Raw genomic sequence first — 25057 nt, forward strand, 5'->3', positions numbered from 1 at the left:
GTTACAAACAGAACACAATGCTTAGGAATCACAGATGGACATTTTCCCTTTAACGGTAGCACATCACATGAACCGCACATTTCAGCACCCCAGTGAAAGCCGAAGAACTACTGCAAATAAGGAGACCTTAAGCAACACATAATTAGCTGTCTTTATTTGTAAAAAAGATCCATTTTGCCACGCCGTTCTCCTGGGTGTAACAAATGCTAAATATTTGTGCTGTACATTAATTAGAGCCAGATTGCTGCAGGGTATTGTGGTGCTGAAAATGTGGTCTTTTGGTGCTGCTGCTTTACAATGAACTGCCTGGTGCACGCTGAAATGCCAGCCAGTAATTTTGTAAATTTGTAATATGTACTTTCATAAATATCAAATGTATGACTCTTTCACTGGCCAATGACCGAGTTAATCAGCCTGAAGCAAAGCAACTCCAGTGGGAAATAAATTGGAAGTGCTATCCAGACAGTGTGTGGCTGCAGCAGGAACACTCCCTGGGGTTCTCTGGGGCCCCGGGACTCAGCAGTAAGGAAGCAGCAGGACAATGCAAGACATTGCACTTCAACTGCAGACAAGGTGAGATGTTGCCCTTCAGACTGGAAACAAGACAGATGTCGTTCTTTTCCTGAACAGATCCAAGAAATGGCTGCATTTGGAATCAGCTCTCATTAGAGACACTTCTGTGTGTGCAGAGATTCGTTTGATTTGCCTCTCCCATAAAGCAGACACTTGCCAACCCCTCGCCCAGCGTCTCTCGTGGCCACGGCCTGATTGTGCGTGTTCAGAGGGTGTTTGTGCTGTGCCAAGCTGTCAGGTCAGATTTCCAGCCATATTTCACCACAGTAAAGGACAGGGCAAGGGAGGGAGGGTTAAACAGCCTGATTCCATTGGACAGTATCACTTTTGGGCATGGTTGTATTCCATGTGATTAATGAAATAGATTGGAGTCCTCATTAGGTTTTCATTAAAAGTGATACTGTCATCTGTCTCAAATATGAGGCAAGAATATGTGTCAACAAATGGAGAAAACAAAAGAAATGGAGGGATGAGCATTCATACAAGCAAAATAGCAATAGCAGGTTCACTAGGGATGTCAAAGGAAAGTAAAGGCTTAGATGAACCGTTTTTAACTGTATTACTTGTTAATTTACATGTTAAAGTGTGTTGAATTGGATAGCTGCTGAGATATTAAAATGGTTTTTATTATGTTTTTAAAGTATTGATGTTGTTAGCAATAGCAGTTAAAACTTAGCTCTCTTTCATGCTTATCTTTAATCTTAATCATCTCTCATACAAATTGCATTATAACATTCTCAAAAAAAAAAAATCTTACTTTTTTCTGAAGTCATATCAACCTGGAAGAGGAAAAAAGCAGGATATTTAGAAGTTCAAGTATAATTGCTATACAGAAGCCACGGGTGAAGTGCTAGTTCTATGGAGACACATAGACTTAAACAGAACCAAGAATGCATTTAAAATAGCAGTAAAAGCATGGCTTCATTTACTTAGGGTCTCTAATACCAGAAAAATGCTTACTTAGCTATAGTTATGATCAACAGTAGATGCAAAATGTTGCAGTGTATTTTCTTTAAATGCTCTGGCCACGTGTGGTGGACCTAAAATTTGGCATTACCAGGAGTTTGGTTGCATTGCTCTCAATTTATTTCTTCTTGTCTAAAGCAAAATAATCCTATATGGTTGTATGAAGGCATCTGGTCCAGGCAACCAGGAGGTTTCATGCATTCTGTCTCCTTGGACACGTTCATTCTGAGAGCATGAATTGCATTTTTGCCTCGGTGCTCAGTGATGATGAAATGCAGATGCACCAATGGTGGCAGCACTGCCCAAGGCATGACCTGGGGCTGGGTGCCACTAATAGCTATTGACACCAATAAATGGAAGCTCTGATGGCCCTCACAGGCCCATTTTTGATTTTTCAGAGTTATTTGGGTACAGATCAAAAAAGCCATACAATTTACTGTTATTCAAAAGAAAACACAGTCCTTGTCAAACAAGAATTAACAAAACACAATCTCAGACCATGAAAATCCAAGAGGCAAATTTTTGAGGTTGTTTTGTAATTTCAGTTTATTTCAGTTCTGCTAGCATTTGTCCACACCAGCACATGTTGTTTAAATTTGGCTATGGAAAATTATGCAAAGTTAGAAGTAGCATTAAAGCTTTAATTTCCTATACAAACTTGTGGTAGGGCTAGGACAACTGTGAAGAATGCAAATCAGCTGTGCAGTACTGCTGGTACAAGATACTGTGTATGGTGAAGCCCCCAAGGATTTAGTGAGTGCTGAAAAGGTTTAAATAGTTCAAACTACTCTTTATAAATACAATATGCTGTCTCAGTCAAGATGTTAGGAAGTCCTTGCCTTTCCCTGAGCTGACGCCGAGCAGAAGGAAATCCCTGGCCACACGTGCATGTTTGTACGTGCCTAGCAATCCTTTAGGTTCACACAATCACAGCTCACAGTCAGCAGAGTGCAAAACAGAACAGCCTGAACTCCTCTCTTGCACACACTGCCCTACATGGTAACCCTGCACCCCTGGGACACTCCAGCTTCCCTCACTTTCTGTTCTTCCAGATCAGTCCAGATTTATGTCAGCACACAAATCAATATTATTAACATAAAAAGTAATGGACTCAGCAAAAGATAGTTTAAAATACTTATAGCCATCAATGAGCTTGTCTTCTTGTGCTTTAGTTTCCTATACAAAAATAGAAGTCATATTTACCATAGGAGTGGTAAAGACTTTTGTAATGATAATAGGAAACTGCAAGCTATGCCACAGACCCGCTGAATCTGTTGTGCAGTGCATGGAAAAGATGTGCATCGTCTTTGGGGAGCTGGCTATTCCCACAGTGTTTGCAACAGCTCAACATCATCAAAATGTGAGGACACTTTGCTAATGTTCCTCATTCGTGTAGGGGTCAGAGCTTAAGTAACCTAAATGCCAAACTGGGGCTGGGAGCTCAGGGGGGAGCTGATACAATTGAGTTCATGCTAAAGATGAAAATTCTAAACCTTTTAGGCAAATATATCTCTTTGCTCCTTCTGGGCTAACACTGATTCTGTTCTGGATGTCAGTCATTTAGCTCAGTAACCAGTAAAATCCAGTCTGCTGGATGTTATAAATGGAGAAGACTGGTCATTTTAACAGGGGGAAACTCAGCTCTATTCAGTGTCTATTCCCAAAGTGAGTCTGCGCAAGGCTCTCCTCGCTGTGCCTGTGGCACTGAGCTGAGGATCAGTTCTGAGTTGTGTCTGTTAGTGGTGTTTGAGCAACGCGTGGAGGCAAGAACATGCTGATTTAGCAACATTACCTCTTCTGGTTCTGGATCTGAATCTGATTCCTTTGGTCCCAAAGTGCCATGCAAAAAGAGAAGCGGGAAACAGAGCAGGCAAAAGGCAATTTTTTTTAGAAGAGAGTAGGAAAAAGTGAACTTCCCACAATATTTAACAGAAAAGAAGAAAATGCAGCACATTTCTGCAGTTGATTTCTTACATCCAAAAGCAGCAAAACTAAACTGTCAATTTAAACACAAGAGTCTACAGGACAGACCAAAATACAAACAGAGAAGTTAGACATCTACTGATCCTTATTTGTACCAAAACTTTAAATATATACATGCTTTTTCAGCCATAAATTAGCATATATAAACACTTAAAATATTCAAGAATTATTACCATTTAAAGTCTCAAAATGTTGAGATGTTCTGCTTTAAAATCGTACTAAAATGCTGTAATAAAGATTTACTATATTCTAAAAATGCTGAGAAGAAAATGATCACCATTTTGGGTAAACACGTCCCTAAAAGGCAGTTTCTAATGTGACCAGGAAAGAAAAAAACCTTGTGTTTTCGGAGTCAGTTTCAAACTGACACTTTCTAAGGAAACAAGTGGTTAATACCTGAGGGCGCTCCCACTCCTCCCTTGTGAGCCCTCAGGAAATACCTGGTGGTGCCTTCAAACACCGGCAGCAGGAGTACCAAAGCCAAGACACCAAAAACCCCAGTGTGGAATTTTTTCCTCTTTCAAGTCCCTGCCCAAAAAGCTCTAACCCTGTTTTGCCCCCCTCATTTCTTATTTGTGTGATAATGCTGATGCCCACAGGCGGGTGTAATTTCACAGTACCTTTGTGTAAATGGGTAAAGTGATGTTTAAATTACATATGGCTTGATGAACGAGGCCTCTGGTAGATTTTGGCTCCTTCATGAACGATAATCGTCCGCAGGGCTCTTGAGTGCTATCTCGGACCTGGCACAGCAAAAACACACATTTAAACCTGCTGCTCTGCTGTGGGAGCTCCCTGTGTCTCTCAGAACTGTTGAGCAGGAGGGACCAGATAGGGAGAAAAAAAATCCATGTAGACAAAGATTAAGAGTTTTCACTTTTCTCCCCTGCTGTTTGTAAATGTACATACGGATGTAGTTGTGTATTCAATATATGTTGGATGTTGTTGGTGGAAAATTCAGCAGAGGGGCGAATGTGCAAAGCCAAAGGAGGGCAGTGGCACAGACAGAGTAGTAAATTAAAACAAACTTACAAAATATTGCTAGTAAGGAGGGAGAAAATTTAAAATTTGTCTAGCAGCACACAGCAAATACAACACAATGATGGAATGGGTTGATTTTTCCATTTACATTCATAAATCATTTCTCTAAGACTGTTATTTATATAGTAATAGTATCCTGCTTTGTAGTCAGGAAGTCCTGGTAGAAGGAAAAGTTTGTGGAAGAGGTTTCCTGTGCTCTCTCATCTCCCTCTCAGAAGAGGTGGTGATGGTGGCTTGGTGACAGCAGCCCTTCTCACCACAGAGGGTTAACACAGTACTTAATTTGAGAGGAATGAAGGGTTTGCACTTCAGCTTTTATTTTACAACTTTTTCTACTCATAAAAAAAGTTTTTTAAATTGAATAGTACAGAGATAAAATTAGTTTGGAATTTATATAAATTAAGTAGTTTGGTTTTCCTTTGTTCACAAAAAAATATGGTGAAGTGGTAACTTGAAATACCCAAAAAGGAGCCATCAACATTACCTTAACAAACAGAGGAAGTCTATTTTCTTTGAAGGCAAAGAAACTGAATATATGGTGCTGCCCACTCTTTGTGAGTGGCACCAAATTGCCAAAGCAGTCAACGTAGATGGGTTTTCCTTCCAATACCTGTTGGAAAGGAAAAAAGCAAACCATCAATTAACCCTTGTGAGGTGATTAGGATTGTTTCTTAAGGATAATTCTGCAACAGTTCAAATAAATTTCTGGAACTGTTAGGACTTGTTGGCATTTACAAGATTTATGTTGTGTTCAGTGACCTAAAATGTGTGAAAACATTTCAGATTATTAAATTCCAAAGAGAAGAGATTGTTAATTTAGTAACAATAGTGCACTTTAAATGACAACAGCATATGACTCAGTGGCATAAATCTGGGCAAACTTTGAAAACTAGATTTTAATTTGGATTTTTGAGTGACTCCAATTTTAGCATATTTTCATAACCTGGCCTCATCACCACAGTCAAAGAAATATTTTCTTCAGCCATCAGAGTTCGGAGTGTGTGCCTACTGAGTCCCTTTATTTCAGCTGGATCTGTAAAGGCCTAAGAGCTTCTGAAAGGCAGGCCTCAGGTAAATATCCCTCTGAAATCTCTCTATAATGGCACCGCTTGTATCTTCAGATTCTGCTGTTATGCCCCTCCACATGTTTGAATATCAGATCAGCAGTCTGGGAGATGTTCCATTCAAAGTGCCAATCCATTCATGGCTCATCCTTACTTTCCAGAAATTCAGCCTTGTCATTCAGTTTGATAAGCCCATATTTTATCTTGCTGCTCTGCACAAGAGCTTCAGGAACAGCGAGGACAATTCTTTTAAAGGTGGGATTCTCACGGAAAAGAGACTGAACTAAGCAGAATGTGCCACAAGTTAAAGCACCTTCAATTTGTCATCCCTTCTGAGGAAGCTGACAGAGCCAGAAAAACTGCATTTAGCAGGCAGTTTGCTGAATTCCACATAGGAAAGCCTTTGCCTGCTCAGCAGCAGATTTAATGTAATTTTATTTTTGAAAAACCGAATATTAATCAAACCTGTGACTTTCCTCGGTATGTGAATGTGCTGACAAAGTGTGAGCCCTGCCAGCTGCCTTTCTGGTTATAATGTGCAGTTGTGAGGTTGCTGGAAGTTGGGATTTAGCCATCGTTTTTGGCTCTGACCCTCTCCCTTCAGCCCTGTGGACTGGGAATAAGGTTTCCTCACTACGTTTTCCTTACACCTGACTAAAGTCCAAGTTTCCATCTCATCATGGCTGCTGATACTGCATTGTAACAGTACTTATTGACAGATTATTTTTCAGTCCTTGTGGCAGATAGAAGATGGAAAATACTCGTTTAAAAGCAGATGCTAGAAAATGGAGAAAACTTAAGTCTCATACAGTACCTCTACATCCCTGCTTCTGGCAACTTCAGCAAAGTTTTCTTGTTGTTCCAGAGTTTTATCCACCTTGTCATCCGTCATGCAGAAACACCTTAACCGTGCCTCAATGGGATCATGGGATTTGGCAAACACCACAAATTTGGCCATGTAGGGCACACAGATTATTTCTCTGTACACTTGGGAAGCAAAAGTAACGGATTCTTGTGTCTGACGACAGTCTATCAACCAAAACCTGTGAAAGAAAATGAAGAGTTTTGCCATCAGTAGAGAAGGATTTAAGAAAGGAAATTCTATGTTTCCCCATCCTGGCAGCATAAGCTGGTAACCACAGCAGTGGGAGATAAGTCAGAATAAAGTAGAAAAAAATGTCACTCTTGGTTTTTATCTCCCACCCAGCTTAAAGGAAATAGCAATCTATTCTTTTCATACAACAGCAAAACCTGAGGTCCTTAGGTGAATGTAAATGACTTTGTCCACTGTACAAAGCTGCATACAAAACCAGGAATTACTCTTATGTGAATTTAGTCACCAAGCATTTTCCAAGGAGTGACACATCCTTCCTTCTTTCCCAGCTACCACTTGAATTTCTCAGTGGAGCTGATGCCATTTCTTTTCAATAAAACCCACTGTGTGGGTGGAAGGCTCAAGTTTCCCAGCCGGCAGATGAAGGCAGAAGCCAGGAGAGGTCAGAGGCAGCTCAGAGCTGCTGTGATCTGTAGGGGTGTTGCTCCTCACGGTGGATTACAGGGCACTATGGCCCCAAAGCACACCTCTGGGTGGGACTGCTCTGCACCTACTCATCTGCAGCTGAATAGCAGCGAATTCCATGCTGAGCTCATCTTTAGAACGCTTTAAAACGCACTGCTCAAACCCCCAGGCTGCTGACATTTGCAGGAGGGAAAGCATGTGTGCTGCAGAAAGGCTCTGCACACTGAGCCTTTCCTTCTCCTGCGTGGGAGAATTATGCTGTGCTGGACTCCAACTGGAGAGGCCACATCCTCTGAGAAACCACCAGATGCCTCAGTGATTTGCTGTCAAACACCAGGGGCTAAAAAGCCCCGACAGATATTAAGTCTTATAAAAGCTGCAGCTCAGGAAATGGAAAACAAATACCGGGCCTCCAAGTCTGCAGTATAATTCACATGGCAAATGTATCTCTTTCCCAAGCTCATTTTGAATTAGTTTTATGAGTGGTAAAATTGTTGTCCATCATTAATGCTTAACTAGACATAAAAATTACTGTGAATGGCAAAGAGCCAGAAATTGGGTGGAAAAACCCCCTTTTTTTACAGTACCAGCATTTCAAATCATGTTTGGGGCAAAGTAGATAGTTGAACATTCATTTAGATTAAAAAGAAGAGGCAGAACCCATTAAAATCTCTACATAGGACCCTGTCTGTATCACAGAACATTAACAATAGTAATTTTCCTGTCATCATCAGGATTAAGAAAGATCCACTACAACTATGGATTGTAGGAGCATAAAATGTCACCCTCATTGTCACCCATGTCCTGTGCTGCTGGGGACCTGACAATTGTAGGGATTTGGGCCTCTCAAACTCTGCATCTCATTTCCACACATTAATTAATTAAATTAAGTCCCTGCCTTTGCACAGACCTCTGTGGCAGCCCCGAGCTGAATGCACTGTCAGATCCCCCTCTCGTGGCCACTGCTGTCACAGAGGAATGCTCAGTTACACCAAATACAAACAAATAGAAACGTGCAGCAGCAAAGCAGCCAGTTCAACGGGAAAAGAGCCCGTTCTGGACTGAGACAGGATGAAAAGATAATGCTTTATTTCACCTAAATGTTAAATTGGAGGTTGGGCTGCAAGAGCTGATCTCATTTTAACACTGAATACACTATTTCAATAACAACCCTCATTAACAGCAATAACTGCCCCAGACACTGAATGCTGGCACTGAATTTCATGGGCAAGTTATCCATGATTTCCTAACTGTTTGCTGGAGTACACAGCCTAGATGGAATACCTTCCAGGCCATGGATTGCATCTCCTGTTACAGAGGAGGAGATTTTTAAGTGTTTCTGATACACATCATGGACACAAACTAAAATGCATACATACATTGGTATATATTAATCTTTATTTTAAATGAAAGTCTGTTTCCAGTAAGAGAGCAGTTAAATCTGATCACGAGAACAGATGCATGGAAGAGACTCTTCTAGACCTCAGTTTGGCACACCTACAGGCCCTTTCTGCCTGACTTCTCAGTTTTAGATATTCTGGGAGTAATATCTCTTACAAGAGTGAGGTACCCAAATAAGGCATTCCTGTTTCCATGGAAATTTGCATAATAATCAATATCTCTGCTCACTCTACCCTCCAAACTAAAATAGTTTAACACAAGTATTTGTGGAACAAAGGCATGTATTTGAGAGTATGCCTGTAGAAGTCCTGTTTGGTTGTGTGGGTACCTGGCAGACACGTTTGTTGTGAAGGAAACACATTCATTAACAAATGTCAGCGGTGTTGTCCCAGTGATGTCTTCCCATTGGGCAGGGGTGGTTCCTCCTGAAATGACAGAGGTTGAAAAATAAAATCAAAACCAAGCAAGTCTGCAACTTTTTTGCTTCTAAGAAATTCTTCACAGTTTTTAATTGCCATGAAACAAGTCATAATCTCAGATATGCTTCCTCCTTGGGTCTGCGTTATTCCACTAATGCTAGTAGGACTGGATGGGCTTACCCTGAAAAAACAAGTGCCTAAATGATTTTTAAGAGATCAGCCCAGTAGCATAGTATTTAATTAATTAAATTAAATGCTTGCCACTGATTTCTCTCTTAATGGAGACTGAAGGAGATGCTAATCACTTTGGAGCCATGGCAAGTAAAGTGTTTAACTCCAATATTTTCTTCCTAAGCATCCTGAAACATTAAGTCTGTACTACACTTACCCTGCCAGGCAGAGGTATGCTGGTTCTCAAGGAACAAACTGCAAGGAAAATGCAAAAAACCCCCACCAAAGTCTGTGATTGTATTACACATCTCTTGTTAGTGTAAACAACAAATGCTATTTGTGGTACAAAGGAATTGTTTGGAAAGTAGCTTATTTTCCAAGCTCTCGCCCCAGTCAGGTTTGCATGCAGCCTCCCCTGGCTGTAATCAGTTCAGCATTTCCAGCCCCTGAGAGGGGACTGACATTTCGGGATGCTCATGGGGAGCTCCAGGACTGGCAATTTACCCGTTATGCTGCACAGTAGCCTCAGGGTGGGTGTGTCACCTCCATAGCCATTCATGAGCCCGTCACTGGACGCCTTGGGCACGGGAATCGTCATCGTGATGGGCTTGTGGAATTTCCTTCTCCTGGGCTCCAGCGTGACTATGGGGCTGAAGGTAGCCTTGTTGCCCAAAATTTTCTTTGTAAGTTCAGTGTGCATAGGTTGAGCCTTTTCAAAGCAACAGGAAATAACAGAGAAGTTACTTGAAAACAGATTAATGATGTGTAAAAAACTGGGTCTGTATATTGCCCACAAACCCCTTAACTTTTCGAATGGCACAATTTCCTATGAAAATCTCAGACAGAAGAACTGCCAGTGAGAAGGGGAGACCTCACTTTTTTAACTTTCCCATGCCTGCCTCTTCTTCCTGTTCCCTTTCTTGTTGCTTATCAGACTTATACAGCGTTAATTTAAATTCCCTTAACCAGTAGCAAATGATAACTGGGTCACTTCTTTGCCCTGAGAACAAACTCTGGCTGTTTTATGGTGCTGTGCAGCTAATCCCAGGAGATTTGAACAAGCAGTGTCCTGGACAAGGTAAATCATGGATGCATGCAGCAGAATCTGGGGAGTGAATTGTTACACTGGTTCTTTCACACTAAAATCTGTACATTTAATAATAGTAGTACGTTTAATTATTGCAGCACTTTAGACTTCTCTGATGCCTTTCATAAGGAGTATTTAGGAAATTCTATGACCTACACTAATATCAGCGTCATCTCCAACATTTCTTCCCAAAGTTATACAGACAGTTAATAGACAAGACTCTGAACTAACTGGAAAACCCAAAGCTTTACCACTTGCTTTGACTTTTGCATGGATTTTTTTCTTTTATTACTTTTACTGGAAGTGTTGTAGACAACCTACAACACAAGGAGCTGAATATGCTGGTTCTCCATTCAAAAATGGTGATTTGTCTCCAAAAATAACCCCCAAACTCTGTGAATGCTTCACTGTACCTGGAGGCCAACACGAATCCTCTTGGTGAGTGCCCCCTCCGGGAAGACAGCCTGCACCTGCGGGACCACGGTGCTGCTCAGCACGCCCCCCTCGGGCCCGATGAGGTTGCTGTCCTGTTTGATCCGCGACACCACCGCGAAGTACTGCGGGAAATCCCGCGTGATGATGCGACAGATGCGCTTCTTCTCAAGCTCCTCCGGAGTGTCAAGCACTGAGGGCAGAAGAGGGCATGGTCAGAAGACCAGAGTTTCACAGAAACAGTACAGACACCTTCAAAATGCACTCAAGCTTGTCACAGTTTTGTGCAGCTTACACAAAGTATTTTGTCTAGAAATAACGGGAAAAGGAAACGCAGCCCTGTGTTCAGCCAAAACAGAGCAATCAAGAAAGGACAGACAGACAGACTGAGCCACGAACTGAAGGCAGCAAACAGAACACATCGACACCTCCAAGATCAGCAGCCAAACAAGCGAGGGGATTGGTTCCAGCCCCTTCTACCTCACCTGTTTACAAAGTCCTATGAAACAAAACTTCAAAACAGTATCAAAATACGAGTTCAGTTTTAATGCTGTGAGTTGTCTTGTTTACTTTGGGATTGGTGAGGGTTTTTTTTTAAAAAAACCCAAATTAATAACAACTTCTGCAGCTCCTAAACAGCCCGAGGCCATTCTGTTCTCTCAGAAAGCAAGAGTACCCATGACTGACATTTCCTCCCACACACGGAGCTGCTCCGAAAGGATCAGTATGGTAATTGCCTTGTTTTGGAAAGATGTTTGCTATGGTAGCTTTTTGTTTAACACTACGAGAAGGAACAGGAGAAGACACGAGTCTGGAGTCTATTGTCAGCTTCTCGAAGGGAGATATCCCATCCCACTGCTTCAGCAGCCCATGCAAAGGAAGGGAGCGCCGTGGTAAAAGCTGCTACCCCCAGGGTACAGAAGGAACACAGAGCAGCATGAGAAACCCAGTGCCACTGGATACCTTCATCCATGCCATTCAGGATCTCGTTCAGCTCATCCTCAGTGTATTCACAGAAATGCTCCTTCCAGCTGTCCCCGTTCTCGCTGCGCAGGATCACCAGCTCTCTCTCCTTCCCACGCAGGGCAGCAAAATGGGGAATCTCCACAATCACGGGCCTGGCACAGCAACACAGCGCATTAAATGCACACGGGAGAGAGGAAGAAACAGGATTAACAGCAACTCTACTCAGTCTGCTACAAAGTGACCTGGAATTCTACCTATTTGGCTTGGATACTTTAGCATAATCCTAAACTAGAAGGCCACTAACACAGACTAGATTGTTACAGGGACCCAGTAAGTGCTGAAGGACAGATAAAGTGCATTCACCTCTTTCCACAGTGTGAATGAGATTTGGTAAGATAACAGTGCTTATCTGGAAATTTGGTGATTGTTTTTGCAAATCTATCAAAAACTCATGCTTGTTTTTGTTGTCGCTACTGTCTGGGTTAACCTGTGCAACTTCATTTCAAAGAGAATCTACTGTAATGTATAGGAACAGTGGGACAAATTCTGATCTCACTTATACTAGTGCAAATCAGAATAATTTCATTGCAATCCAGAGGTGATTGTGCCCTGTGCCAATTCCACTTAGTAATGCTATATATTCCAATGAATTTATTCCTGATTTACACCCTGGGACAGATACAGGAAGTCTGAGGAGATTGTCTGGATTACTATTGCAGTATAAGAGATAAGAATTTGCCTTGTTGCCTTGCAAATCAACTTCTGCACCAGCATATGTGCCCATATATATATATATACACACACACACATATACATACATATGTGTACATATAATATATCTGTATTGAGATGAACATATACATACATACTCTTAGAAATAAGAGACAAGATATAAGGATATTTGTAGATACATTTCTCTAATTAGAGGACTCACACAGGTTAGCAGGTATGTAGTAAATGCCATGTGTTCTATCACACTGGTGGTATCCAACATATAACTTATTGATTGATCCGTCCTTGATACAAAAACAGTTTAAAATTTACAGTAGATTCTTTTTTTTTTTTGTGGTCCCAATCCAGGTTGCTTTGCTACAGACATCAAGCACAGAACTAGGAAGATTTCATGCCAAAAGAAAAATGAAGGCCACAGTACTTGAAGAAAAAGATACAAACATACCACCAAAACAAAACCACAAACCACAAAGGTTGAAAAATGGTCCACTAAGGGTTAAGTGTACAAAATTTCAAATGATAGAAAGGGACAATATCATGGGCATAATGACATAAAAAAATCATATTGCAGAAGGAGGAGAAGAATGGGGAGGTCAGCATCCATCAATTTGTTTCAAGTCTCTCCTACCCAAGGAATTTGGTCCCAGGAGGCCCCAGCTGAAGGATTCGGCTGACCAAGCTTTCTCCCTCATTAAGTGGGGGAGGAGCCGTAGGCAGATGAAGTTTACTGAGTACATCCAAAGCAGCAGTGAAAGAAAGAACATAAATAAATTTTATGTATTTTTTGTGCCAGAACGCCACTGCAACTGTCTGGTCCACAGAGTGGAATTAGGCCGTACACTGAATAAGGTTCCGTCCTAGCCATGAGAATTTGGTGACCCAAATCAGAAAATCAGTTTTGTTAATTTAGGAACTTTTCTTTCTTATGGGGGTTTTGGCCGTGTACTCAATGGGGGCAGGAACTGGACCTTAGAGAGCACCCCTGCAAACAGTAGTGATTTTCTGATCTCACTGCCAGCACACCACCTTGGAAAACACTTCCAGGAAGGGCACAAAGATCTGAGAATAAATAAACTACACTGTATGCTTGTCTTGCAGGGGAGACACTCTCATCAGATAGGAAAACCATTAAAAAAGAATGGGAGACATACTAAAAATCCATTTGTGTGTGACAAAGATAATGGGAAGACTGAATGTGACAGCACAGTATTTCTTCTGCTCTTTAGATTTCTTTCTCCTTCTTTTTAGCAATGACCAAGATGTGAAAAGAATAAGTGGTAGCACTAACAAAGATGGTGGCTCTGATGACTGCCTGTTATAACAGGATTTTAAAGCAACTGAGTTGTTTCCAAATGGATTTAAACTATTGGTGTTTACAGCTACTTCTTTTACAGTTTGTGAATGAAGTTATTTACTGCATTAGAAGGGGTTCCTTCAATCATCCACTTTTGGATGTCACAGTTGATAGGGAGAATAGTTGGTAAAACAAATTTTCAGAAGTGCAGATAACTGCCGCTCTCAGCTGAAAATGGCTAAAATGAGCTCAGCAGCAAATGCACATCTGATCTTCTATGGGCTTTCGAGCATAGGAAGAGAGAAATGGCTAAAAAAAATCCAGAGTTGTCCTACTGTTTAATTTAGCAATTTCGACCCCAGAAAAATCAACAGCACTGTGCTTGCCTGATAGTCCAAATACCACAACACAAGACTCTACAATAAGCTCCTGTACCTTGTGTTGTGTGGGTAGCAGGCTTCACATTTGGGGGTTGGATCAGCACAGTACTATTAATTTCTTAAATATAGCATGAACTGACTTTTCTGGCTGCAAAAGTCTTTTCCCACTGTAATATCACAACACTGAGCAACAATTATATCCAGGGAAGCACATTAGGCATAGCGCTGATGTTTGAAATACCCACTTTGAACAACAAGGTGTAAAAGCCTTGCGAATCCCTCCCTGGCAGCTGCTCTGCGTTCCCCACGACCGCTCTGTTTGTTAGCACACGCCACAGAGACCCTTCTCCGTTCGGCTTTGCCAAGGAACCGTTTCAGTGCAACGCAAACACAAAACAGGCTGAAGGTTTCCCTTCGGGCCGCGCGGCCCCCCTTACCCAAGGAACTGAGCCCCAGAGGGTCCCACTTCGATGAGGCGGCTGGCCAGCCCTTCTCCCTCCACCATGGGCGGCATGGTGGCCAGCCGGTGGCGCTTGACCAGGCGGCACGTCACGCGCGTCGGCGCCGTGCACTTGCGCGGGGGGATGATGATGCGCAGCCCGTTGTGCCGGCAGCCCCGCATGGCGCCGCCGCGAGCGTCCACCATGAAACTCACCAGGAAGCTGCAAAATCAGGGCACACAGTGAGATCCAGAGCACGTCACCAGCGCCCTCGGGCGCGTTCCACATACGTACGAACGACGTATGTCAACAGAGCTCTTGCTCAAGAGGTACAATGAGATTTCTCCCATGTGAAGCACTACATCATGCTGAGTTCATCATTAGTTAAACTGGCTCTACTACCCAATAGTTCTTCAATGGAAGTTTTATGCCACAGGGCTGCTGTTGGTAAAATACCAGCAGACACTAATAAACATGAACACCTGTACCTATTGCAAAGTGCAAATATCACTACTCTGTACCTGCTAGCAGTCGTATTTAAAGTTGGCACTTTAAATACTTCACGAGCAAATACATCTTGTTGAAAAAAATTATTTACGATTCAAAAATATAAAGCCAATTCTGATTGGACAGCTCATATTTTTAGTGTGTTTTCTTGAGATTCACAATATAATTTTCTAGTTATTCAACAAACTATAATTTCTTAGAAAAATAGGTTTGGATATTAAAAAGAAATCAAATTTCATTCTTGAATGCATGAATAAAGTTCATACTCCATTGGTGGGGTTATCACCTATTTATATAAAAAACCCCAGCATGTTGTTATGGTCTGAAGGCAAATTTGGGGGTTTGGTCAGATGAGAAGAGCTAGAGTCACTATATAAAAGGTTTATTTATGGGTTTTGGGTTTTTTGTTTACCTTGCACAGCAATATAACATCCTATTGGAAAACTTAGAGATGCAGAAAGCCATCTACAGGGAGCCTGCTTCTAGCACAAGGTAAATTATTGATTCTTTTTTCTTTAAAAGGGAGAAAAACAATTTGTTTGGAATTTCTCTTCTGCTGAATTTTTTGTAGTTCCCCATATACCAACAGGTAGATTTTGACAGACTGGGGACCTTCTTGGGAAAGGTGAAGAACTACTTCCATTTTTTTTTTACTGTTTGATTACAGGATCATGCCTGATGTGGGATGGTAATGTCAGGTTGCTGGAAGTGAAAATAAGATGAGACAGAACGGTGTCAGGCCTACTTCTAGCCACTAATATAGAACCAGCACAATGGGGAGTCGCAGAAATGCTACTGAAGGACCTGCAATAGAGAAAAGCCCTTATAACAGGAGTAACAAATACAGGGATCTTTCCACTGCCCCCTTGACCGTTCTGTGCAACAAACATTGCATCCATTCATTGTCCACACAGCTACAAGAACTCCACATGCTGTAAAAACACAACACTCCACACACCGTGCAGGTCAGAGATGGACGATGGGAGGGAGCCACAAGCGCCAGTCGGAAGCACACCATGCACCACGGATGCCAGTCTGTCTCACACATGCAGGCTCCTAGTCTACTGCCATTCAGATACCTCTAGGCTTTGCTTAGGGTAAAACTCTGGGTAGTACAACCATTAGCTCATTCCTTAGAGGTTGGTGTTTCTGTGGTTTTAACAAGGGGGAAAAAAAGAAAATGAAAACATTTTACAGCTTCGATTGTCTGGGGATTTGTTGAGAAAAATGGGAGCTTCCTTCACAAAATACATTCTTTGTACACATTAGAGCACAGATGAAAGAAGAGCTTAAGAGACACTAAATGCTCAATTGTTGCACTAATGCTCTTGGCTTTTTCTGCAATTGCCCCTGAAGTACATGAAGCAGTGTTATCAAAACAGTTCTGGGTGATGTTTCAGAGAACGTGTGCAAGTCTCCAGTACAATGGGTGTGTTTGAGGCAGTCGATGCTGCTGGAAGAAGAGCTTCTCGTTTGAAAGCTACTGCTAAGAGCAACACAAACACTCCCCCACAACTCCCAGAAGCTAATGAGAGCTCTGAATTAAAGCAGCATTCACATTTCTCATTGTGCAAGTTGTCGTGAACACGATCTTTAGGATTCAGTTATTTTTATTATTTATGTAATACTCAGGATTGTATGCTCTAACTCCAGGATCACCTTTTTTTGCTATCCATCACTAAAATATTACTGCTGGGTCACCTGCTGTCCCATGTTCTCTTTAGCTTATCTCCCTACTTGCCTCAGCAAACCCAAACCCAGCTCTTGCCTTGTCAAACCTACTGCTCACTGCTAGAATGCAGACACACCAAAGGTGAGGATCCACACCAAGCAATCTCCCCTCTGACCCTTCTGGGTTTCTTTTTAGAGTATGGTTGCTACTCCTACTTTCCATCCGAGTTTACTGAACGTGCCTCACGGGTCAGTAAATCCATCACAAAGTCTCTCTCACTTCAGCCATCTCTCACTGGAACCAAGCACGGCTCCAAGGAGTGGAAAAACAGGCAGAGGTCTCATTGGGAGGCAGACACTAAGATAACAGTGCTAGGATAAAACCAGTGGGATATTACTATTATTACTGTAAATACAACTCTTTCTATCATAAAGAAGATCTAAGGTTGTTATTCAGACAGCACAGAAAGATTAGCGTTAACTATCACATTAACTATGGAGGAGCCAGTTCCCAAACCCAGCTACAGAACACTGAGGAATTGCTCGAAAAGAAATTTTGGAGAACTGGCAGGATTATAGTGCAAAGGAAAGAAAATGAAGGGGAAATTTCTGAGCTTTAGACCTGTAGCATAATCCTGGAAGGACAGAACACCAACACAGGGTTTGCAAACACAGAGTGTAAAAATACATCCTTTTCTACTCTACCACTCTGCTTATTTCCCACCTTTTTACTACATTCATTTTTTATTCACTTATTTAATCCGATTTCTTTTCATCCTTCTTTTTTTTTTTTTTTAATCAGCACATTTCACATAATTTTGGCTATGCAAGAGAGTGAAGCAAATAACTCATAAGAAAGCCTTTTCTGAATCACAGCAGCTCTTATTCTGCCTATTTCCTACATAATAGGGCTTCTGGATGGGGCCACTGCTGTTCCAGGACCGGAAAAGCTTTTCCCTTTTGAAGGAGCATGTCTATCAAAATACAAATAATTCATACAAAACTAATGCATGACATGAAACGTGCTTTCTGAAGTGTGCATTTAGGAAAGTGAAAATTTTGTATGACTAATATGGAGTAAATGAAATATTCGAGCTAATTATTTTGTTGCCCACACACACACACATTATTTTTCCTCTTCTACTCTGTTACCAAGTGTTGTTAAGTGACGAGACTGAGATAGTGAGATAGGAAGAGATTGCACCCAACAAAAATCACTAGCAGGGATAAATGGCAGATGAAGCCATCAGTCTGGGAAGTGACACCTTATCATGCTAAATTCCCACGGCCAAAAATAAACGAGTGCGTCACACTGGTACAGGAATAACCCTAACATCTCACATACTCCCCAAAGCTAAGCAGCAAACTGGGACCTTACTCCGTGTCCCAGCTGCATGGAGCACTACTGCAGCACTGCCAGCCACCTACACACAGAGAATGGGGGGGAGAGGGACCATTAAACAGAAACACAAATGACAGAGTTCAAGAGGGGAAAAGAAGAAAGAAAAACCCAGTTAATAAAAGGGATTAAAGGAACTTAAACTTAAATTAAGTGATGACTCAAAGTCAAAGCAGATTGCAGGTTAAAGCTTCATCTTTCTCAGTACTAAGACAGCCTTTGAGTAAATTTCATTTCCAGTTTTAAAGGTTCTGTTAGAAATGAAGCACGACACAAACATGTGACCCTGACAGTCTTGCAAATTGGCTCAATACTGAGATTTCCTGAGCTTTGGCAAGGTGGTAGTACAATATAATAGCCAAATTGGTGAAAAAAATCAGGTTTGGGGAAATCATTGCCTTCTCTCTGTTCAAGTGAATGAAGGGGAAATCAGAATTATTCTTCTAAAGGAAAAATAAAGTACAAAAGCAATTCTCTTATAGGAATCAGTTACAGACTGCAGGGGAGTCTATACATGCTTCTGTTAAACACAGAGCAGTCAGCTCAAGCATCATCCACTCTTTCTCAATTTAGCAATCTTATTCCTAAATTAAAAAGACCATTTAATTCCCTTCAATTTTAGAGCAATTAAGAACTACATGCTTGCCATATGAAAGATATATCAAATAACACTGGCTGTAGTGGCCTTGTGGTTGAGTACACACACAAAAGGCCCTTAAATCCTTCAGGCTGTTTCCACACCTTCTACAGAAAGCAGAACAAACAGCTCGTGGGGTTTCTACTCGATCAAAACACAAAAGACAAAATATATTCAGTGATAGAAGGGATAAAAAGTTGGGGTGTATTTTCATGAAATATTGTATTTTAGATCTGAGTCCGAGTTATTCCCTTTGCTGATTTTATCAATATAGAATTGACTTGGGTTTATTCTGTATCCATCCTCATGTGAAAGATAACAGCAGGATGAACAAAGGCACTGGGAACTGGATGTGTCAGTGCTTTGGGGGTGAAGGAAGCCCCTTGCTGTGTGCTTTGTGAGGGGTCCCTGTTGTGTCAAGGGCTTCCCGAGGCAGAGCTTCAGGCGGCCGCGACTGCGAGCGTGGGGGCACTCACTCTTCAGAGTCACGGGAGAGCCATGCAAACCCAGCAGGGAGGGGCTTCCTGGGACAGGCAGCAGCTCTCGGGACACACGGAACCAAACCAGACCCAGTCCCCAGCACCACCTCCATCCATGGGGCTCGGGTACGGCTGCTCTTCCCGAGCAGCTGGGCAGGCACACATGCGCTCAGCAGACAGCGGGGAACAAAGCTCAACCAGAGCACACCCGGTGTAGACACAGTCAGAAACCTCTCAGCACACATTATCTCAATTTATAAACCAAACTGGGAAACAAGGAGATAGCAGCATTCAGTGTTAGTCGCAGTGTGAAGAAGCAGAAACAATCAGGGTGCTTCAGCCATCGGAAAGTGTTCAGTGGGAGAAGGAAAATCGGAGAGAGGCTGAAACTCAGAAAAGAGGCCTTGATCCAGCTCCCACTGAAGTCAAGAGCAAAGTCATTCAACTACCTCAGAGTGCTTTCCAGCAGGCTGCAACTGTGCCATCCAGAAACAAGGCAAAATTCACATTCCAGGAGGACAAAAAACATGATCCTAACATAGGAAACCACTACACTATTAACTTCTGACAGCTTCTCTTCACTGCATTAGCCAGCTGCTGAGAAATTCAGTGACATGGCCTAAAAGATGGGTTTGTCATTTGGGGGTTTAATTAGCCACTTCATAATTTTTCAGAGCTTAATGTTTAAGGCAATTTTCACCTTTCTGGGTTAGGCTGAAGGAGGTGAACAGGCACTGTGCCAATTAACAGTCATTTAGCCAAGGGAAGACAATCTCCTTTGGGAAAGTTCAGTTTCAGGTGTTCTGTACAGGATGCAATGTGCCAGTGGTTCAAGCACTAATTGACTGTCACACAAAAAATAGGTGTGGCATGAAAAATAAGATATACTAAGTCTGGGCTGTTGTTGTACTAGTTCAAATATGGTGGCACAATTTGGAAAATGTGGCTTAGAGAGTGGCTCTGCAATATTCTTTATACAGACAAGTGAGTTAAAGGCTCACTTACTAATATAATAATTACAGTTGTTTGTGTTGAATTCTCTGAGGGGGGCTACTTCTTTACATATTACTATTAAACCGTGCCACCAACAAAGAAAAGGTGTGGTTAAATACATCAATTGTTAAAACAAGCCAGGATGGTATAAGGAGCTTTGTTAAGACATTTTGCAGTGGGCTTATTAAGTGTTCAGTATTGTTTTGCTATAGATGCCAAAGCAGATGGGACAAAGTGGACACTTACTGTGTAAGAGAAGTAGGGCCATGAGTAACTATTTATTACTGCTGGTTAGATTCACTTTTTTCTCTTGGCTAATGGGCACTATCAAAATACTAAAGCATCCCGGAGTGAGGTAAGAGGGGAGGATAAATAGGGTGGGTGAGAAGTGCAATGTATTAAAGAAAGAAATTATGCAGAAGTTCACCTGCTGTTGTCAAGATCAAGACATGGAGAAGAGCATCTGCAATAGAATAGATGGTTTAACATCAAAAAGGAACAGAAAGGGGGAAAAAAAGAATGAGTTAAATGAAATACTGGAAGAATGAAACAGAGTTCTAAAGCAAACACATGAACATATACATATATGTGCATAGTCCTCACATGTGAGAAGGTAGAAGTGAGTGTGGGACACAGCCTAAGTAAACACCCTCAGTCCCAAGTGGCTACAACCAGAGCAGCAGTGAAACTGGAGGGATCTGGGTTCTCTATGGGCATTCTCACACAGGAAGCCAGACACCCAAAATGCACAGCTGGATTCCGAGTAAAACTTTCAACAGCAGATAAGGGGAAATGCTGCTTGGTTTAGGTACCCACATCTAAAGTGTGGACCATGGGATACCAAAGCGTAAGGAACCTAAGGTAATTCCAGCCAGTGTTCCTGACAGCACAATAAATCATGTTTTTCTTTTCTTAAAATCCTCTATCAACACATTGTCCTCCACTTTCTTCCATTTCAACATGTTTCTTGTCCTCCTTTTGTTCTACAAAATTACAAATTTCAAGCTCTCATTTTGACCTGTTTAGGCTCTCAGTAATCACTTAGCGTCACATGGACAATTGGTTTTCCAATGTCCCTTTTTATTATATGGATCTCCATTGCCATTTTCTTCCATTAACATGCTTTGCTATTAATGAAACACACTCACTGTTTTTCCTCATTGTAACTGTCTGAACAAAGGCCATAAAGCTGAAGCATGATTTGAAATCATTTAGACTTTCAGATTTAAGAAATGACTATCAGCTGGTCGCTGCCAGGTCCTGTTTCCATAACAATTTCCAGGAAATCAATCTCACATCGGGAAAAAATATTATGGATTCAAAATACAACACTTGAAATATATTTTGTTTACCTTGTTAGCAAGGATCCAGCCTCCTTTTTTGCAGACATGCAGCTAAGAATGATAATTCACATTATTTGTCACAGTACGAGCTGCTCAGTTCCTTGTCTTTTCATTGATGGAAACAATGACTTCCAGCAAGATAAACTCACTAATAATATCCCAAATGTGTAATTTATATCAAGATACAAGCAGTGACACTCTGACCATCTGTTAGTCAAACAGGGTCTTCTTCAGCAAATTGTATAGAAGAAATCAGGATCTTCCATCAGGCAGGAGTTTTACAGTGAGTCAGATTTGGGAAACCTCTAGAGCTGCTGTGTACTTGCTCTAGAACACAACAGCAAGTTAATATCAAAGCAGGGACCCAAAGCTGCTTCCTCACTGTGCCACCATCCTGACATGTCAGATTTGCTCTCTTATCTACTGTGCCTCCACAGCTGTCAGGAAAATTCTGAGAAATAGAATCTATACAACTAATTTCACTGTATCATCAGAACACAGGTAAGAGAACAACATCGTTATGTACATAGTTTAAAAATCTTACAGTCACCCTTATCTCCACTCTTCATGCATATTCTTTTGGGAAATAAAAACATGGTACTGCCAAGCAATGTTTAAATGCTGCAAATCTTTTTGTTCACTGATTTTTTTTTTACTTCCAACTTAATTAAAGTACACATGTTGTTCCACAATAGGATATTGTGTGGTATGAGACTAAAACTGTGAAACATATTTGCATTTATGTAGGCAGTAGTTCTGTCTTTCACATTCCAGCAGGAAAGTATAAATTATATCCCCCAATATCAACAGCGAAGTCATAAAACTCTATCTCATTGGATATTCAGCACCCAAACTTTTTAGCACACTAAGAGATCCTTAACTTTGCTCATATGTAAGGTCAAGTCGTTTTATGAGAAGAAGAAAATCTGATTTGCTTGAAAGGGAGTTTAAGTGCAGGAATTTATACTTTTTTCTTCAGCCAAATTAGGAAACTATCTGGAAACTTTCAGCTGGGTAAAATGACCAGGAGACCTTTATGTTGAGATTTTGAGCCCCACAAGAGCATACCTCTTAGGAGAGGAATATTTTTGGGGTTTCAAAATGGTTGCCAAAAACTGACCAAAGAACTTCCTTTTTCTTTCTTCCTGATGAAATTATCAACATATTGAAGGAATAGTTATATTTAGAATTTAAATGGATGGGTAAAACATTTTCCCTTCTGAAATTTCAGACATGGAAGGTTAGGTTAGTTATGCAAAGGCTGAAATACATGCCTGTGAAGTTCCACACTGAGAGAATTGTTCTCTGTGAATTTATCCTTTTGCCTGGAGGTGTTACTGTGATCCACAGGAACACTACCCTACAAAGGGAGATTAGAAGAACCCTACAGCAAGTGGGGGTTCACCACTGGAGTGGTGCAGGGAGAGAAGTGGCATTTCTCTCCTCACATTGTGCAGAATTTAAACTTACTACGTCTGCCACAAACAAATTACCGTCCAATACTCTGCTGATGTGTTATTTCTCAAAAACAGCATCTGAATTGGATAGACTTTCAGTGTCCTGGGAAAAACCAAGTGGCCCTTGCATAGAACCCCTGACAATGTTTATCTAGGATTTCTTTGAAAATTCGAAGGGTTTCCTTTCATGATAGGTAACTCCTACTTCACTGCATGCCCTAAATGTCAGCAGTGCTGCTGCCTCATAGGAGCCCACTAAGAGTGTGTCAGCGTGTGGAGGGGAGTGTGGCTATGAATCACAAATACATTTGTTGTTCCATGTTCCATCATGAACTTCTACAGCTGTTTCACTTTTAAAATAAGGTCTTACAAGAAAAACTCCAACAGTCACTGTACTTTTCTAAGAAAACAGTGCACCTCAACAGTGTAGGATAACTTAATGTCTCAGACCAATCTAAACAAGATAAAAATGAAGCATTGTACAGTCTTTTTCAAAGGTTGAGGAATTGTTATTAAAGGTTTCTTTACTACAATATTTAGTGCCAGGTTAGTGTGTATATATAGAAAGAAGAACATAATTTGTGTTGTGTTAAAGTTCACTTTCATACAAGAATGCAGAGGGTGTTGCTCCTATTAAAATCAGATATTTTATCCTACCACTAGCATCCTGGTCACCCCAAAAGATGGGACTATCACTCATATTTTTTAAAAGAAAACAACAAAATAATTGCACATCCAAGAAATAAATGCCACTCTTCTAGAAAGTATTTAGTTCATCCTCTGCAATCACAGCAAAGACCTACCTTTCAGAAAGGGCAAATTAATACATCCTTTGTAAAAAATCTGTAAACTCTCCAGGGTTAGAATAAAGCACCAAAGCAATTTAAAGCTTTCATACCAGCATATGTATAAGCAGATACATACTTTACATATTAAGTATTTTCACTTCATCTGTTAGTTTTGGAGCTCATGAGAAGCAAATCCAAACTGTGCTGCTCACAATCAACTATCCTACAAACAGCTAACCAGCAATATTCTCATCTAAGTCACGTAAGTAAATCTGGCAATGTTTTCCTCCTCTAGATCCAGACTGCCTTTTATTCCAAATGGGTCTCCAGTGCTATTTTTTAAAAATGCAGACTGTAAGATAGTAGCAAACTCATTCGAGATTCACAAAAATAATCTTTGCCCCTGTGCTGTCCAGTCATGTGTGTACACAGCCCACAGAGAATAAATTCTTTTTAATTACTCCAGCTTCTTCTGAATTCATCTGGGCATTCCCCATCCAATCTGATGGCAGAACACAAATGTAGATTTCAGTGTGAAGACTGAAATTACTTAAAACACAGTAAGTAAGAGCATTTAAAACAAATGCAGTCACAGATTTTAAGACCAGCCAGGAGAAGGTTTGTAAATATGATCTTGTCTGGGCCTGCATTGTGACCTGCCTTATGCCATGACAGTGAGTTTGCCTAAATGCAAATGCTTACAAAGAGTCAGCTGCACATGAAGAGAGTGGTCAAATATGTGCAAAACCTGTGATGTTTAGGTTGCTTGTCTATTCATGTAATTTAGAAGGCAAACACTGGAGCTGGTGCTCACCTCAACTACCCCACCAGCATGGTAAGTACTGACCCATCTGGAGTGATTAAGCACTTGCTGTCAATTATTACTGACTCTGAAAGGCATTGTACTTATTTCTCCATAAAATGCACACAAATGCCTGTGTGTATGTGTCATTTATCACATTGATTGCCCTTGAACTTGACTGAGGGCTCAGTGACTTGCAGTGATTTCAGTGAATAGTCGTGGTATTCAGGCTTGCTTGGTTGTCAGAGTTAAAAGATCATAATTTATTGGCAGCTCCAGGAGGCAATGAATTAAAATAGAGCTCCTAGTTAAGCATTAGTTGAAGCTGGTGTCACTGCAGGTACTCTGTTTCTGGCTTTGTAATGTAATGCTAATTGATTCACTCACCCTGAGTGAATAGGGCTGGAAGAAAGAGCCACATTGTCCAAGACTTCAGGGCCCAAGCTCAAGCGATATGAATTCCTTTCAGCTTCTTTGGACAGAGTTGTTACCTTGGGAAGCAAAATAACCCCA

General features: G+C 41.2%; 1 protein-coding gene across 16 annotated transcripts in view; it reads right to left on the reverse strand.

The window, feature by feature from the left end:
- The window catches only part of ANK2 (ankyrin 2), a 277794-nt gene that overhangs the window by 21995 nt on the left and 230742 nt on the right, over positions 1 to 25057 (reverse strand). For 14 of the 16 annotated variants that reach the window (XM_063415409.1, XM_063415411.1, XM_063415413.1 and 11 more), the window contains 11 exons: positions 24932 to 25035; positions 14466 to 14690; positions 11620 to 11774; positions 10638 to 10849; positions 9642 to 9846; positions 8876 to 8972; positions 6442 to 6670; positions 5048 to 5173; positions 4143 to 4265; positions 3332 to 3361; positions 1331 to 1352 (listed from right to left, as the gene is read on the reverse strand). In XM_063415409.1, coding sequence (XP_063271479.1) covers positions 1331 to 1352; positions 3332 to 3361; positions 4143 to 4265; positions 5048 to 5173; positions 6442 to 6670; positions 8876 to 8972; positions 9642 to 9846; positions 10638 to 10849; positions 11620 to 11774; positions 14466 to 14690; positions 24932 to 25035 — 1528 coding nt within the window. The remainder of the gene's footprint in view (positions 1 to 1330; positions 1353 to 3331; positions 3362 to 4142; positions 4266 to 5047; positions 5174 to 6441; positions 6671 to 8875; positions 8973 to 9641; positions 9847 to 10637; positions 10850 to 11619; positions 11775 to 14465; positions 14691 to 24931; positions 25036 to 25057) is intronic. The other 2 variants (XM_063415422.1, XM_063415421.1) reach the window with 1 other exon arrangement.

The sequence above is a fragment of the Prinia subflava genome, chromosome 18 (genome assembly GCF_021018805.1).
Source record: "Prinia subflava isolate CZ2003 ecotype Zambia chromosome 18, Cam_Psub_1.2, whole genome shotgun sequence".
Taxonomy (NCBI): Eukaryota; Metazoa; Chordata; class Aves; order Passeriformes; family Cisticolidae; genus Prinia; species Prinia subflava.